Source organism: Xenopus tropicalis, chromosome 5 (genome assembly GCF_000004195.4).
Source record: "Xenopus tropicalis strain Nigerian chromosome 5, UCB_Xtro_10.0, whole genome shotgun sequence".
In the NCBI taxonomy this organism is placed as follows: domain Eukaryota; kingdom Metazoa; phylum Chordata; class Amphibia; order Anura; family Pipidae; genus Xenopus; species Xenopus tropicalis.
The window spans coordinates 147,823,343-147,842,267 of NC_030681.2; the positions used below are offsets into that span (position 1 = coordinate 147,823,343).

The following is an 18,925-nucleotide window of genomic DNA, read 5'->3' on the forward strand; positions in this document are numbered from 1 at the left end:
TAAACGTTTTTGTTGCCCGACGCCGTGGGGGGATTTATAGGAACGCACATCCCTTACGACAGTTTTACAACAACAGGTACGTCCTAAACCCGCCGGCTCGTAATAACCAATCGTTTCTGTGGCGGAGGGGCCGCGCCGTTACCCAGACGCGCCGGGGAGCTGCGGAACAATCCCACATCTCAGTGCTTTTAGCACGTCAAACCCTTGAAACCCTGCCCGGCGTATTCTGACTGGCGTCTGCGAGTAACGGCCTCGCCAGTTGCCACACATGAAAGCTTTTTAGATAATGTAAAAAATATATACGGGGCCGCCTTGTATTTTATTTTATTTTTTTTTTTCTCGTCGTCTTTGACACAAATGTTTATTTTTGAACAATTTAGTCGAGTCTACCGACGGCCGCCGGACATGTTATTGATTTAAAAGTTCATTTGGTTTAAGTGATGTGCCGTGTATACAGCGGGGGCTCCCAAATCAAGGCCATGTGTAGGGCGCACAGCGGCGGCGGCGGGAACTACTTGCTCGTTATGTACCTCACAAAGGGAGATTACGGAATTCTCCGCAGATTCTTCTTTTTTACATTTTTTGTTGCACAGGAGCAGTGAGCGCCGTACTGCATCCATTTACTATTACTTTAAACCAGGGGTGGGAAAACTTTTTGGGTCAGGGGCCACATTGACTTACCGAGCGTTACGCCGTTTCCGCTCGTCAGTCCCCAGACGCCAAGTGTCGCGCGTTGAGACTTGCACAGTCGGCGGCCCAGATTAAACAGACCAAGGGGCCGGGTGTGGCCCGCGGGCCGTAGTTTGCCCACCCCTGCTTTAAATGATGATGTTATTGTTTAAAATGACCTCAGACTAGCGATGAGACAATCTGTCCCATTTTGCTTCTCCGGAAAATTCACGAAATGGCGAAAAATTAGCGAAACATGGAAAATGACGCGTGTCAAAAAAATGGCCATGGGCATAAAAAAAAATGACGCGTACGACAAAAGTGAAATTTTTTGTGGCAGGCGTAAATTTGTGCCAGATGTGCACGTTTCGCCATTGGCGGATGTTCTCACGGAACGGCGTAAAAATTTGCCACGGAGCAAAAAAAAAAAGTTGCATGCTTCAAAAATAGCTGTCACAAAGGCATGCGCCAAAAAAAATTGTCACAGGTCAAAAAAAAAAATTTTTCCAATGCCATTCTGCGGAAATATCAGCCAATGGTGAAACGCGGAAATCCGCCATAAATCCATGCCTGCCAAACAATTTCACTCTCCACTACTGCAGACCAAATAGAGGTATGGGATCCTTTATCCGGAAACCTATTAACTCCTCAGTGACTTCTAAAATCCTTATCATTTACATCATATACAGTTCCCTGTATAACTCAGCCTGCAGCCTTGTGCCTTTATATGGGCACAGAACCCCTCAGTGACTGCTAATATCCTTATCATTTACAGTAGGGGGTACATTATCCCTTATAATACATGAGTGATACTCAGAGTTCCCTGTATAACTCAGCCTGCAGCCTTGTGCCTTTATATGGGCACAGAACCCCTCAGTGACTGCTAATATCCTTATCATTTACAGTAGGGGGTACATTATCCCTTATAATACATGAGTGATACTCAGAGATCCCTGTATAACTCAGCCTGCAGCCTTGTGCCTTTATATGGGCACAGAACCCCTCAGTGACTGCTAATATCCTTATCATTTACAGTAGGGGGTACATTATCCCTTATAATACATGAGTGATACTCAGAGTTCCCTGTATAACTCAGCTTGCAGCCTTGTGCCTTTATATGGTCGCAGAACCCCTCAGTGACTGCTAATATCCTTATCATTTACAGTAGGGGGTACATTATCCCTTATAATACATGAGTGATACTCAGAGTTCCCTGTATAACTCAGCCTGCAGCCTTGTGCCTTTATATGGGCACAGAACCCCTCAGTGACTGCTAATATCCTTATCATTTACAGTAGGGGGTACATTATCCCTTATAATACATGAGTGATACTCAGAGTTCCCTGTATAACTCAGCCTGCAGCCTTGTGCCTTTATATGGGCACAGAACCCCTCAGTGACTGCTAATATCCTTATCATTTACAGTAGGGGGTACATTATCCCTTATAATACATGAGTGATACTCAGAGTTCCCTGTATAACTCAGCCTGCAGCCTTGTGCCTTTATATGGGCACAGAACCCCTCAGTGACTGCTAATATCCTTATCATTTACAGTAGGGGGTACATTATCCCTGCAGCCTTTGAGTGATGCACTGGGACTGAAGGGAGAACTATCGGGGGTTAACATCCCCTTTATTTAACACATTTTCATATTTGGCTTCATTGCAACTGCCATCATTTCATGGCGAAAGGCTTTTATAGAGGATGCTGGGAGCTGTAGTTAAAGCCCTTTGGAGACTGAGACCATTTACGTTCTAACAACACTCTACTGGGTTTCACTGACCCTTCATAAAGATTCACAGAAAAAGATGTTTATTTAGTAAATACACCGTAGCCTAACTAAATCCTCTGAACTCTCACTGGCTGTCAGTGCTGTAACCATCTGGGAGCTGTAAGTCTCTCCGGGTCAGAGAGCATTGGGCCTAGTTATGGTACCGACCAGATGGATATTATAGTATATATTTATATATATATAGTGCCGGGGCCGCTGGTTACTGCTTCCTATTCACTTCCCAAGCTGTGGGGTAAACACAAACCAACTCTATTATATCTTAGTTCATCTGTTTAAGGGTAACACTATCACAAATATTTGGGGTTGGCCGTAGGGAGCCCACCAATGAGATTTTTGCCCTGGGCCCACTGGCACATTAAATTGGCGCTGCCCTGTTTAGGGTACCTCCTGGCTGGTATGTGACCAACCTAGCGAGGGCCGGCACCGCTATTACAGATTTACCAGAAATGTACTTGCCCTTACATATGAAATGCCCTATAAAGTAGGGATTCGGTGCATCCTTACTATAGAGGTGGCCATACATGGGCAGATTTTAGCTGCCGATAACGGTCCTTTAGACTGATTGAGGGGCCTACCCCTCCGACATCTGCCTAATTTTGGCCAGATCCCAATTGGATTTTTTCCCGATCAGGGACCGTGTCGGCTCATTGATGTGGTCGCTGATACAACATCGCCTATGCCCGCCGTTGCATTTTGAATTAGCCCGATGTCGCCCAGCTTGGGTGGGCATATATGAAGAAGATCCGCTCACTTGGCGACCTCACCAAATGAGCAAGTCCTCCTGTCTCTAGCCACCTTAAATCCCTTCCCTAACATTCTCTGCTGCCAATCACAATTGATGCCCATGGACCACCCTCTGCCCCACCCATTTTCCCACCCATCCCATCCAATCCCTGCCCCACCCATTTTCCCCACCCACCCCGCCCAATTCCCTGCCCCACCCATTTCCCCACCCATCCCATCCAATCCCTGCCCCACCCATTTTCCCCACCCACCCCGCCCAATTCTCTGCCCCACCCATCCCGCCCAATTCCATGCCCCACCCATTTCCCCACCCATCCCATCCAATCCCTGCCCCACCCATTTTCCCCACCCACCCCGCCCAATTCTCTGCCCCACCCATCCCGCCCAATTCCCTGCCCCACCCATTTTCCCACCCATCCCATCCAATCCCTGCCCCACCCATTTTCCCCACCCACCCCGCCCAATTCTCTGCCCCACCCATCCCGCCCAATTCCCTGCCCCACCCATCCCGCCCAATTCCCTGCCCCACCCATCCCGCCCAATTCCCTGCCCCACCCATTTCCCCACCCAATCCCTGCCCCACCCATTTCCCCACCCAATCCCTGCCCCACCCATCCCGCCCAATCCCTGCCCCACCCATTTTCCCACCCACCCCGCCCAATCCCTGCCCCACCCATTTTCCCACCCATCCCGCCCAATCCCTGCCCCACCCATTTTCCCACCAAGCCCGCCCAATCCCTGCCCTACCCTTTTTCCCACCCAGCCCGCCCAATCCCTGCCCCACCCAGCCCGCCCAATCCCTGCCCCACCCATTTTCCCACCCAGCCCGCCCAATCCCTGCCCACCCATTTTCCCACCCAGCCCGCCCAATCCCTGCCCTACCCTTTTTCCCACCCAGCCCGCCCAATCCCTGCCCCACCCTTTTTCCCACCCAGCCCGCCCAATCCCTGCCCCACCATTTTTCCCACCCAGCCCGCCCAATCCCTGCCCCACCCTTTTCCCCACCCAGCCCGCCCAATCCCTGCCCTACCCTTTTCCCACCCAGCCCGCCCAATCCCTGCCCCACCATTTTTCCCACCCAGCCCGCCCAATCCCTGCCCCCCCAATCCCTGCCCCATCCCTTTTCCCCACCCAGCCCGCCCAATCCCTGCCCCACCCTTTTCCCCACCCAGCCCACCCAATCCCTGCCCCACCATTTTTCCCACCCAGCCCGCCCAATCCCTGCCAAGGATGACTTCACAACCAGCAGCCAATCCAAAGGCGGTATTATTAATGGAAAAAAATGGCAGCCCCAGCCTTGTTCTGTAACTTGTAGGAACCAATCAGCAGGTAGCTCTCACTGTGCTGTTAGAATAATTATTTGGTTTCTGTATGCGGGAAGGGGGGCCAATCTTTGTTACTACCCTCCCATACACGTAAATGATTTTCCTAATGAGGGGAGAGGAGTGGAAAAGTACTATGCGCTCAGTTAGTTGCGCAGCTTCAGCCGCTCACATTTTCCTTGGAGTTTCTCTTTTTTTTTTTTCCTTTTCTGGTGGAAAAGAAAAAAAAAATGAAAAGTACCTCATATGCCCTGAATCTAATCAGAATAAAAGTTGATTTTACTACTGCCAAGCAAATAGGCCGATCATTTTTCACATTCTTACATTTTCCAGGGCAGTTTCAAGTTAGATTATGTTACTATTGCTTTTGAGTTCCTGCAAACTCCCCCGGCCCCCCCGGCCCCCCAGCCCCCGTTGTAGAACGAATGGCCCAAGTGGATTTTTTGCGGGGGGGGGGGGGAATATCGCTAACGTTTCACGTAGTTATGTTTTCTGTTGTCTACACCAGATACAGTTAATGTTTTGTGTGCGTCTGATTAGTGTGGAAAAAAAAAATCCCTCGAATTGAGCGGCGCGTTATGATTTATGGGCTGGGGCCTGGGCCGGGGTCCCTCTGCCAACACTGGAATCAGTTTTTTTTTTTCCCCCCTCGTTTGGATATTAGAAACAGCTACTGTTTTTGTTGATCTTTTCAACTTCTGAATAGGTCTAATTCAAATCATAGCAGCATGGGATCGCGGGATTATTAATGCCCCAATTCAGACAGTGATATTGAGTGAAACATGGCTGGAGCGAGCAGCGGCGCGGAGAGCTAGAATTTCATTAAATGCTTTTCAGGTGCATTTGAAGCTCTCGTCGGCTTTCCTAACGTGTGAGTTTGAAATTTCCCATTAACGGCGCTTCCTGTGCGTTTCCCAGGGAATTTCGCTTTAATTTCAGATTTATCTGCGTAAAGCCGTGGCACAGCTCCTTAAGCGCCGTTATATTCGCCTGCATTGGCAAACCCCACGCACATAAATCAGCCCCGAGCACATGGAGCTCCTTGTAATGTATAGGGCTCTTATATGGGACTCTGCTTTGGTTCCATATGGAAATGAAATACAGATGGAGCAAGGGATGTTTTTGACATGGCGTGCCACTTCATCCACAATTAGGATTTACACTTTATTTTTCTTGTTATAAAGGCCTTTGGGTCGGGGGAGTAGGTGGGGGCGTCACATGGGAAATCGATGGAGTGGGCGGGGAAATGGGCAGGGTGTGGGCGGGGAAATGGGCAGGGTGTGGGTGGGAAAATGGGCAGGGTATTGGTGGGGAAAGGTAAGATTGGAAATGGAAGGTACAAACAACAACTTGCTGCTAAGGGGGAAGGTCCAGAGTAGGAAACTTAACAAAAAGAATAAGAGGCATAAAAAGCCGGAGCTGTTTTTATGTATAGGGCTCTTATATGGGACTCACATGGCGTGCCACTTCATCCACAATAAGGATTTACACTTTTTTTTTCTTGTTATACCGGCCTTTGGGTTGGGGGAGTAGGTGGGAAATCAATGGAGTGGGTGGGGAAATGGGCAGGGTATGGGTGGGGAAATGGGCAGGGTATGGGTGGGGAAATGGACAGGGTATGGGAGGGAAAATGGGCAGGGAAATAGACAGGGTATGGGCGGGAAAATGGGCAGAGAAATAGACAGGGTATGGGCGGGAAAATGGGCAGGGAAATAGACAGGGTATGGGTGGGAAAATGGGCAGGGAAATAGACAGGGTATGGGCGGGGAAATGGCCAAGGTGTGGGTGGGGAAATGGCCAAGGTGTGGGTGGGGAAATGACCAAGGTGTGGGTGGGGAAATGGCCAAAGTGTGGGTGGGGAAATGGCCAAGGTGTGAGTGGGGAAATGGCCAAGGTGTGAGTGGGGAAATGGCCAAGGTGTGGGTGGGGAAATGGCCAAGGTGTGGGTGGGGAAATGGCCAAGGTGTGAGTGGGGAAATGGCCAAGGTGTGAGTGGGGAAATGGCCAAGGTGTGAGTGGGGAAATGGCCAAGGTGTGGGTGGGGAAATGGCCAAGGTGTGGGTGGGGAAATGGCCAAGGTGTGGGTGGGGAAATGGCCAAGGTGTGGGTGGGGAAATGGCCAAGGTGTGAGTGGGGAAATGGCCAAGGTGTGAGTGGGGAAATGGCCAAGGTGTGAGTGGGGAAATGGCCAAGGTGTGAGTGGGGAAATGGCCAAGGTGTGGGTGGGGAAATGAGCAGGGTATGGGCGGGGAAATGGAGGTATGGGTGGGAAAATGGGCAGGGTATGGGCGGGGAAAGGGCTTGAGCAATAATATCGGAAGTAGGTAGGATGATTGGAAATGGAAGGGACAAACAAGAACTTGCTGGAAAGTGATGGGAAAGACTAAGCACTAGGGATGCTCTGAACCCACTTTTTTGGGTTCGGCCGAAACCCCCGAACCACCCAGCAGGATTCAGCCGAATCCCAAACCAAATCCTAATCCTAATTAGCATATGCTGATTAGGATCGGAAGTGGTTAAAAAGCGCTGCACACGGCGAAATTTTTTTTTCACTGCCCATTTAACCCTTTCCGAATTCTAATTAGCATATGCTAATTTATGCTAATTAGGGTTCGGCTGGGACCGCAGATCCAGCCTTAACCGAATCCTTAAAAAACCACCGGGATTCGCCCGAACCCCGAACCGAATCCGAGATTCGGTGCATTCCTAGTTAGCACAGTTATCTGCTAAGGGGGGCAAGTTCAGAGTAGGAAACTCAAGAAAAACAATAGGAGGCATATAAAGCTGGAGTGGGTCGCCTCCAATAAGGAAGGACAAGAACTAAAACTTGGCACAGAAATTGGATACCAGGAACCAGCACAGAGAGCATGAGCAAAGCGAGGGGCAGTAGGGCGTATGTACAGGCAAAGCCTACAGAGATACTTGGGTCAGTACATGTTTCTCAGTATTTGCACCTTCCACCAACACAACTGGCTGCTTGTGCAGTATAGTGGAGCAAAGTACTGATCTAGCATAGTGCTCTAGAATTCACTAGGAACCTTTCATGTTCCCTCTCTTGTTAAAAGTTCTTGGTTCCAATCCCAGCAGATTCGTATTCCCACCGATTCTGTGGATGCTCCAAGCCCAACCTCTCAAACTTTATCAAATGTATGAATATTATTTTTGAAAGCCATGTTTCATTTTGATAAAAATATACCTAGATGGTTGCTGACGTGGTATGTTTCTGTTCAGTTGCAGCAGGCAGCCGAAGTGTCCCAGATGAGGGGCGCGCGGGTCATTTCTGCCGAAGATCTCCTTTTCCTCATGCGTCGCGATAAGGTATCCATCTTCCATTGACCCTTTCCTTTCAACAGTCAGTCTATGCACAGAGCCCAACAAGTTACATGAGCAGAAAATGATCATACTATAGTTATAGTAGCCTTCGATAAGTCAATAACTTGGCTTCTTTGTCACTTCCAATGGTCGACAGGGCTATATTAATCAAATAGAGTCTCCAATCAGTTTCCTGCCAGGTTTAAAGGACCTTAGAAGGTACATTTTGGCAGCATTGGGGTCTATCGTTCATACTGAATTGAGCTGTTTGTCCTTGGATGTAATGGATATGTAGTAACATGGTCTTTGTTCTCCAAGTCCATTTGTTGGCTCTAGAATTTAATGGGTAGAATGTAATACAGGTATGGGACCCGTTATCCAGAATGCTCGGAACCAAGGGTATTCCGTATAAGGGGTCTTTCCGTAATTTGGATCTCCATATCTTAAGTCTACTAAAAAAATAATAAAACATTAATTAAACCCAATAGCATTGTTTTGCCTCCAATAAGGATTAATTATATCTTAGTTGGGATCAAGTACAGGTACTGTTTTATTATTACAGAGAAAAGGGAATCATTTAACCATGAAATAAACCCAATAGGACTGTTCTGCCCCCAATAAGGGGTAATTATATCTTAGTTGGGATCAAGTACAGGTACTGTTTTATTATTACAGAGAAAAGGGAATCATTTAACCATTAAATAAACCCAATAGGGCTGTTCTGCCCCAATAAGGGGTAATTATATCTTAGTTGGGATCAAGTACAGGTACTGTTTTATTATTACAGAGAAAAGGGAATCATTTAACCATGAAATAAACCCAATAGGGCTGTTCTGCCCCAATAAGGGGTAATTATATCTTAGTTGGGATCAAGTACAGGTACTGTTTTATTATTACAGAGAAAAGGGAATCATTTAACCATGAAATAAACCCAATAGGGCTATTCTGCCCCCAATAAGGGGTAATTATATCTTAGTTGGGATCAAGTACAGGTACTGTTTTATTATTACAGAGAAAAGGGAATCATTTAACCATTAAATAAACCCAATAGGGCTGTTCTGCCCCCAATAAGGGGTAATTATATCTTAGTTGGGATCAAGTACAGGTACTGTTTTATTATTACAGAGAAAAGGGAATCATTTAACCATGAAATAAACCCAATAGGGCTGTTCTGCCCCAATAAGGGGTAATTATATCTTAGTTGGGATCAAATACAAGCTACTGTTTTATTACTACTGAGAAAAAGGAAATGCATTTTAAAAATCGGAATTATTTCATTAAAATGGAATCTATGGGAGAAAGGCATTCCGTAATTCGGAGCTTTCTGGATAACTGGTTTCCGGATAACCTGTAGTATGGTCCTTGTTTCCCCAAGTCCATTTATATTCATAAATCAGATATTTCACCTAATTATCCTAACTGCACTAGGCCAGTCAAAGCTGCTAATTGGTTGCTACGGGTTTCTAGACTGGGGCTACTTTATATACTTTATATCTCCCATTGCTTGGCAACTACTTAATAGGAAACCATATTAACCTGGACTTTTTATCTTTGAATTCTCTAGAAGAAACTGCGGAGGTTGCTGAAATACATGGTCTTCCGTGACTACAAGTCCAAGGTCTTAAAAGGAATCGAAGAAGAGGATATTGAAGGTAAGGAACGGTTGCATATTGGATTCGGTATTATTCTAGCAACGAGAGAAGGGTTTCCTGGCATCTGTTTCTCTACAGAGGAACTGTCAGGGACTTTGAGCAATTCAGAAATTACATTTTGGTTGGCTCATTGCAAAAGGAATAAAATGCACATCCTCGTTAGGAGTGTGCCGCTAACTCACACAGACGTCTCTAACTGGAAATGCTTAAGCCAATAATTGGTTTTGGCCCTTAGGTAGTGACAGCGGGCAGAGAGGAGAGCTTTGATATGTATTGAAGCGGGCAGCTGTGGGTGCATTATGCAGAAAATCTTCCCTAAATCCTTTAGGCATTGTTAGCATATACCAAAGAAGGGCGCTCGCTTAAAGCCATGGGCAGTGTGGATAAAAAATTATTATTATGACTGCAGTCTCTAGGAAATACTGTCTTATAGGAAGGACTAGAAGCATAACAACGTAAAAACAGACTCTATGACTGATGGTGGTCAAAGAGAATAGAGGTCCCAAAAGTGAGATAGATACTCAGTATCATTAGATGTGTGTAAAACTGGCCATCTTGTTTAGGGTTTGAAGCCTCTCTGTTGTTGTGGGGCCCTGTGATTTGTAGCTATAGTGGATATACAAAATTATTTATTATATATTATTTATATTATGGCTGAGGATACTGGGATCTGTAGCTCACAGAAGCTGAAGATCCCTGTGTGCTACTACTCTGAAGTCAAGAAAAGTTACATAGGGTTGAAAAAAGACCAGAGTCCATCAAGTTCAACCCTTCCAAGTAAACCCAGCACCCACAACCTATACTTACTAATCTATACACTCACATACATAAACTATATATACGTAGTTACATAGGGTTGAAAAAAGACCAGAGTCCATCAAGTTCAACCCTTCCAAGTAAACCCAGCATCCACAGCCTATACTTACCTATCTATACACTCACTTACATAAACTATATATACATAGTTACATAGGGTTGAAAAAAGACCAGAGTCCATCAAGTTCAACCCTTGCAAGTAAACCCAGCACCCACAGCCCTATACTTACCTATCTATACACTCACATACATAAACTATATATACAACCACTAATACTAACTGTAAATATTAGCATCACAATAGCCTTGGATATTATGCTTGTTCAAGAAGTTATCTTGAAGTTCACATGAGTTCTTCAGAGAGTATGTCTGCCTAAAATGCTGGGAGGTGGTCATGTTTGTACATAAAAGTCAATGATGTCCAGTTCACCAGTTCAGGAGCTCAACTTCATCTCTTTTAAACAGAGAAGTTCAACAGCAGCAACAACAACGCCAATAAACGTCAGAAGCTGGCGCAGGACTTTCTCAACTCCATCGACCAGACAGGAGAGCTCCTAGCCTTGATGGAAGATGATGAGATTGATGAGGTCAAGCAGGAACGGATGGAGGTAAATCTGATCCCCAAATAGAATTGAGGGTTGCAAGGGAGGCAGACAACACTGTCCTGTCAGTAGGAGTTGTGGTTAGGTGGTCACAATTGTACTTCTGAGGGGCTCCAGGTAGGAAAGAAGTCCTCGACCTGCTGATAAATGCCCATGAATATCCACTCTGTGTGTCCTTAGCCAAAAGTCTTTATTAGCTGCTTGTTATAGCTTGGTGGACATTCTGATTCTTTGGTTGCAAGTTTATGTTTTCCCACTGAACATTTAGATGCTTTGTTTGGTGGCAGCCTCCATCCTTTTGAATGCTCGAAGGCAGGGCTGTCCAACTGGAGGCCCTTGGGCCGGTTGTAGCCCTTCAAAGGATTTTTATGGCCCTCGGTCTGCTCAAAGGCTCCATAAGCTTCACTGTGTAACATCAAATATGCTATATGAGAAATGATTGGCCCACTACATGTAATTAGTTGGACAGCACTGCTCTAAGGCATGTCAAAGGTGGCGTTGAATGGGCAGAAGGGTGTTGGACGTTGGGGGAGATGGAGGCCAGGTTCTGTGGGAAACTCATAGTACCCCAGTCTGACACGGATGCTGTTACCAGGGAAAGGGTTAAATTATATTCTTAAACTCCTTAACTCAAGCTATGGTTCCAGTTCTTCTGAGTTCCATTATAACCCAATGAGCTGTGTCTGAAAAAAAATGATCTTCCTTTGACCTCTTCCTCATCACTTACTTTCTACTCAGAAAATTGTTGACAGAACATTTTCTAACCCCAAGAACAAGCTCAAATCAAAGACCGTGACCTAAAAAAAACAAAACAAAACAAAAAAACCCCCCAGCCTTTCATTTAGGTATCAATTACCTTAAAACTGTGCGGTAATCTCGGTTTTGGATGAATGCAAATACTCTTAGTTCCACTTTGCCTTGAGCCAGAAAGCACGGCAAGATGTCCAGAAAAGATGATAAACACACAGGCCTGACGTCAGCAGGGCCCAAACAGGATCTGGGTTTTGTTGTGGCGAGTTGCTTACATAAAAAATGTACGGAATCCATACAGGGATCTCATACGGCTCATTATCGGAGCCATGGCTACACACGACGGCCTTGGCTTGGTTCCACCCAAAGGCTTCTATGATCCTACAAAGGCAAGACAAGTAGCTAGTGATATCAAAAGACGTTTTATGGCCACAACTACATTCATTGCATAATGTTCAGGAAAGGGATTTCTGTTCTCTTCCAAGGGTCTTATAATTGCTAGAATTAAGGACTGTAAAGTCAAAGAAGAACGCAAATAGGTTGAAATTCTGTGGTGTATTAACTCCATGAGGCAAAAGGGATCTTAAGATGGATCAAGGGTGAAATGTGCATTGTCCTAGATTTCTAACTATGAAGGTTCTCATTCATCCAAATCACAATACGCAGTACAGGTATCGGACCCATTATGTAGGAAGTTCCGAATTACGGGAAAGCCATCTCCCATAGACTCCATTGTAATCAAATAATTCCCATTTTTAAATACCATTTCCTTTTTTTCTGTAATAATAAAACAGTACCTGTACTTGATCCCAACTAAGATATAATTACCCCTTATTGGGGGCAGAACAGCCCTATTGGGTTTATTTCATGGTTAAATGATTCCCTTTTCTCTGTAATAATAAAACAGTACCTGTACTTGATCCCAACTAAGATATAATTACCCCTTATTGGGGCAGAACAGTCCTATTGGGTTTATTTCATGGTTAAATGATTCCCTTTTCTCTGTAATAATAAAATAGTACCTGTACTTGATCCCAACTAAGATATAATTACCCCTTATTGGGGGCAGAACAGCCCTGTTGGGTTTATTTCATGGTTAAATGATTCCCTTTTCTCTGTAATAATAAAACAGTACCTGTACTTGATCCCAACTAAGATATAATTACCCCTTATTGGGGCAGAACAGCCCTATTGGGTTTATTTAATGGTTAAATGATTCCCTTTTCTCTGTAATAATAAAACAGTACCTGTACTTGATCCCAACTAAGATATAATTACCCCTTATTGGGGGCAGAACAGCCCTATTGGGTTTATTTAATGGTTAAATGATTCCCTTTTCTCTGTAATAATAAAACAGTACCTGTACTTGATCCCAACTAAGATATAATTACCCCTTATTGGGGGCAGAACAGCCCTATTGGGTTTATTTAATGGTTAAATGATTCCCTTTTCTCTGTAATAATAAAACAGTACCTGTACTTGATCCCAACTAAGATATAATTACCCCTTATTGGGGGCAGAACAGCCCTATTGGGTTTATTTAATGGTTAAATGATTCCCTTTTCTCTGTAATAATAAAACAGTACCAGTACTTGATCCCAACTAAGATATAATTACCCCTTATTGGGGGCAGAACAGCCCTATTGGGTTTATTTCATGGTTAAATGATTCCCTTTTCTCTGTAATAATAAAACAGTACCTGTACTTGATCCCAACTAAGATATAATTACCCCTTATTGGGGGCAGAACAGCCCTATTGGGTTTATTTCATGGTTAAATGATTCCCTTTTCTCTGTAATAATAAAACAGTACCTGTACTTGATCCCAACTAAGATATAATTACCCCTTATTGGGGGCAAAAAATAGAAATCATGAAAAAGAATCAAACTGTTTTTCCCCCACCATAATTCTCTAGTTATACGTTCAGGCGCTACTGAGAAACGGTGTTTTTGGTAACTGCCCACCGAACCCTTCAGTAGCGACGCTGAAATTGTGGGAAATATTTTTCCAATCACGGCAAATCTCTGTGAAAATACTATTCACGCTCTTTGGAATTGTTTTGTTTGGGCGTCGGGATCAGGGCTGTATTTTCCAACTGGAGCTGAAAATCAGTGGGATTTAAAAGAACATTGTTGACATTTTATTATGTAAGGATCGTATGACTTGTTCGTAGCCACGTTCCGCGGGTCGGAAATAGCAGTCTTGTCGTGTTTATCTTAGTGCTGTAAAATAAGACATTTAGTTGGATAATTTCACTGAAAAGATAAGAAAATACAAAAAAAGTGATAATGTGATACTTACGAAAGCAGTGACTATTGCAAGTATAAGTTATTTATAAAGTAGAACTCCAAGATGACTCGAGACACAGATCCCCAAGGGGACTATTATACATGTCTCTGAACTGTACATGGAACTATGAGGGGACTTCAAGAAGAACTAAACCCCAAAAAATGAATATGGGCTAAAAATGCCATATTTTATATACTGAGCTTACTGCAACGGCCTAAAGGTTCAGCATCTATAGAGCAGCAATGATCCAGGTCTTTAAATTTGTCACAGGAGCTCCCATCTTGGATTTTGTGGGAAGTGTCAGTGACACCGTACATGCTCAGTGGGCTCTGGGCAGCTGTTGGGAAGCTGAGCTTAGGGCTCATCAAGCAGAAAATGAGGTTTGTCTATCATATGGAGTCAGGAAGGAATTTTTTCCCCTCTGTGGCAAATTAGAGAGGCTTCAGATGGGGTTTTTTGCCTTCCTCTGGATCAACTAGTAGTTAGGCAGGTTATATATAGGCATTATGGTTGAACTTGATGGACGTATGTCTTTTTTCAACCCAACTTACTATGTTACTATGTTACTATATAGGCTGATGCTACAGGGCTGATTATTAAATTCTGATGCTAATTGCACTGGTTTCAGAGATACCATGGAGTAATTATCTGTATTAATTACTAATCAGCCTTATACTGTGACATTAATATTCTATATATACAGTATATTGTGAGTGCAGGGTCGGACCCCCAGGGGCCCGGAGCTGACCCTTGCCGGCACTCCCCCGGACAACAGTGTTCAGGGGAGGACGTCGGGTAGGGGCCTCTGCGGGGGGGTTAGGGAGGCTTAGCTGGGGCCCTGCGGGGGATTAGGGAGGCTCAGCGGGGGTGGGTTTTTTTTCTTCCTCTGGATCAACTGGCAGTTAGGCAGGTTATATATAGGCATTATGGTTGAACGTGATGGACGTATGTCTTTTTTCAACCAAACTTACTATGTTACTATGTATTAGATTATACCTGGTTGTGCCTCTTCTGGGACACCCTGAAATCCAGGTAATCCTGAACATTGCAATGCACATAAAACAAATGGTTTGGCCCATATGCTGATTTTGGCCATTGGCCGACTGTTTTATTCCTCCTCAAAAGTGTAAATACCCCTAAATCACCTTCTCCCAACTAGAAGCTTTGAGGGAGGAAGAATAGTTATGGGATAGTTATAGGCAATATAGAGTCACTATATCGTCAGGATTTATTGTCTTTAATGATAATAAAGAAGCAAATGTATATTTTTTCGTGTTTTCTATGTTGTCAGATTGTTTTTTATGCCTTAAATCTTCCAAACTCATAGCAGTAATCTCCGTTTCTTGCTGTCAGTATTCGGGGGGTTAAGGTGGCACTGAGCTCCCCAAATACCCCCGAAAGGAAACTCTGCTTTTAACTAGAAGCTCGGTAGCTGGGCAGCAGGATTTTATTGTTTCTATTCCATAGTTAAGTCTGGCTCACATTCTTGTTGTTTCTTTTAAGGTTTTACTACCTTAGCAGTTAATCCCTTAAGTGATTTCCACTGTACTTCCAACACTTAGATGTTGTACAACCATAAATCAGCAAAACACTCCTTCTGGAGCTTTAATATTTTCGTACAATGGCGCTTTTAGGGAGCCGGGACAAGCAGATATTTTAATTAAAGCTAGAAGTCAGTTTATGTATATGTTTGCAGACAGTGGTTATGGTGAAATGGCTTTGCTGCCTCCCAGCGCTTGAGCTGCCCGTAAGGGTGGCACAAAGCAACGTAAGGCCAAGCTGCTCCCCCCCCAATACAGATTGGGGTTCCCTACTCACATCTCAGGGGGCTTGGACCTGTCTTCTAACCTCGTCTGTTATATTCAAGCTTTATTTTGCTCCTTCTTTTCTCTCTTCCTCTCTTACTCAGTGTCGGACTGGCCCACCAGGATACCAGGAAAACTCCCGGTGGGCCCAGGTGTCAGTGGGCCCCCCTACTCCTGATATTTTGGCCTGTTTCATGTCAACACTGCACAGAAATGGAATCCCATGTAGTATTAGGTCTAGTAAAGTAATTGATACTTGCACTAAATTTGCTCATCTGTTGGTGTGGTTTTCTATTTTGCCCACCAGAATATTATTGAGCCATAAAGTTGGGGATGGGGGTACCCATGGAAACATGTGTATGCCGAATATGTTCATTGGTCTTTCTTACTGTATTCATCATTAATGCTTCAATGATTTTTATATATCAGTTTTTAGAACTCTAGTAGTAATCACCTATTAACTATACAGTGGTTATTTCTATATTGATCATATTCCTTCCGTCCCTACTTTGTCATTTGTTCTTTTGCTTCTCGTGATGAAAAGTCTACTTGGTTCCTTTGTCTTTGTTGGATCTCTAGCAAATCCAAGTGTATCTTAGTTCTTCAGGAAACAAACATGTAAGTCCTGCAAGTCTGACGCCAAGAAGTCTTACTGCTTTGGCAACAATATAAAGGATATTTCCAATGTGCTATTTCTGTGCAGTTGCAAGGGTTGAGCCTCACTGATTGGACAGTTGAACTGTGTGTCCAGCATTTTTCCATGTTAATCTTAAAACATAGTTTCTTATTTCCGGGTCTGATTAGAACATCTGATTCTAATAGCTTGAAGTGTGTTCCACAGCTTGGATGTTTTTGTCAGTGAAACCACTTATATGATGGATAGATGTTCAGGGCTTGGTCTAATAGTATAAAATATCCCTTTGTCTGCCAGTTAGTAAACCTGACTGACTGCCTTTATAATACTTACTTGCAGGGCTGGAACTAGGTGAAGGCAGAAGAGACATGTGCCTAGGGTGGAATTGCGGTGGCGGCGGCTTTAGGACCCTAGGTACATGCCTCTTCTGCCTCTATCTTTGGTCCTGCCCTGAGTTGTGATCGGCAAGGAGAAATAAGTGAAAGGGATTCTGGGAACAGATTCCTTAAGGCTCTTAGAAAAATCCCATTTGCATGGGTTTATCCTATAGGCTAAAGCTCACCCACTGGGTTTAAAGCAGAAGCCGGGATAATAGCTGATCAGATTCCCAACTACAGACTGGTTTTGCTCTTCTTGGGGCTCATCAGTGTAGTGCAGGGTTTTCTGATCAGCTTAGGGAGAGCCAGGGGTGGGGATTCAAGAACAAGTCAAAAGGGTTGAGGAGACCGCCTCATATGGATGCAAATAAGTCAAAGGGATTCTGGGAGACATACAGGAAGGAGACCGGTAAGGTTGACACCTTTTATTATAGTGAAGTCTGGGCAGGGGGTGGAGAGGCAACGTTAAGTAAGGAACAGGTGATGTATGGGGGTGTGGCAGTGACATTAGGGGGAGGGACTATGTTACAGAAATTAGGTGATTGCCATGTTATTCACAACAGAGAACTGTCCGCATTTCCTAGTTTGGAAATCTGGGCAGGCAGTTTTCTTCTGGATAGCCCTTCTGAAATCCAGACAGGAAGCAACATTAGAGACCGGGAAAGCTACAGCAGAAGAAAGAGGCTAAGGGAAAAGTCGCTGAGGATGCATCTGGCCACGGGACTATTGACTTTGGGGATTGCCTCAGGCACCCTTAGGCCCCATTGGCCCGGCTCTGCTTGAGTGTATGGAGACCTTTGGAGAAGGCTTTGACTAAATGTCCTATGATCCTCTCGAACTGCAGTCAGTCAAAGAAAATCTGGTTTGTGAGTCATTCGGGCAACAATATTATTGGTACATGTAGGGCTAGCTAAGTATCTCAAGGAATGCAGGACCCCCAGCACTTACCCCTCCGTGCCATTGTGTTGGAACCCTCCATTTTCACCAATCATCAGTCAAGATTTTGGCTCTCATCGTCTTACAGAAAGTCCCAAAAGGGGATACAGTACGTTCTACGCAACACATTAAAATAAACGAGAATTAGGGTTTTTCTGGGTAACAGGATCACTTGTTCTCCATCTAAAACAATGGCATCGTTCTAACAAAGCATATTCTTTCAAGTCTCAAGTACAACCTTAAAAAACATTACTACTTGGGTAAATATTTAAATATTATATTAGCTTTTCTGTATGCTCGAGATTAATATAGCTCGGCGTTCCTGCCAAGTATGTCAAATGCCCAGTTCCACTTGTATTTGCCAGGAAAAATGTTTATTTTGTTTTCTCATATAATGTACAGTTTAATGTTTCACATACTTTCCCAATTTGATTGCTTTTTAATAGGTACATGGTGTTTTTTTTTTTTTATTAGGAAACAGAACAAACACGACCCAATACAATCTATAGGCTTCTTTCTTTTCCAGGACTTTACTATATTAAAGAATAAATGAGAGTTTATGATATATTTGTATAGGGCCTATTGAAAGGAGCAGAGTCTGAAGAAGGGATGTTCCCAATCCAGGGGTGTAACTATAAGGGGGGGGGGGGGAGACTCTGCTGGACCTTAACCCCCTGCTCCTCTTTACGGAAAATACCAAACTGAATTTGAACCCAAATTGACATATTGAGATACATATGACCAATGGCCCAATTGTCACAGGATAGTCCTTCAATGCAGACCTGGATTTGGTTTTTCTGCAAAGTGGGTGGGTTTGGGCAAATCAGGGGTGTGGTCAGGGCAAATCAGGGGTGTGGTCTATATTTTCTCTAAGTTGTGAATTCAAATGTTGGGAGGTATGCAAAAATGAGAAAGTGTCCAAAACCCCAATTTCTGCAGACACATTTTGTTGCTTTTAGTTGTTGTCAAGGGTTTTGATTGAGACGGCCATGCTAAAATGTTGCATTTATTGACTCTATTTATTAAAGAGTCTTCAGAGTCCAGACATGCTCATGGTTGTCTGCCCTGTTTCTTCTGCTGAATGGTGTGTAAGTGCAAATATGGAAGCTGAGGAACCTTGGAGATCCCACCACCCTCAACTATAAGTTCATAGCCTGATTTATCTGAATTAGAAAGAAAGCTGGTTTAGTAACCTAAAGCAACCAATCAGCAGGGAGTATTTAT

The 18,925-nt window shown here is 44.3% G+C and overlaps 1 protein-coding gene across 5 annotated transcripts in view; it reads left to right on the forward strand.

The window, feature by feature from the left end:
* supt3h (SPT3 homolog, SAGA and STAGA complex component) overlaps positions 1-18,925 on the forward strand; it is a 321,572-nt gene that overhangs the window by 207,433 nt on the left and 95,214 nt on the right. For all 5 annotated transcript variants that reach the window (XM_012970256.3, XM_018093821.2, XM_012970255.3 and 2 more), the window contains 3 exon segments: positions 7,760-7,846; positions 9,405-9,492; positions 10,774-10,916. In XM_012970256.3, the coding sequence (XP_012825710.1) occupies positions 7,760-7,846; positions 9,405-9,492; positions 10,774-10,916 (318 nt within the window).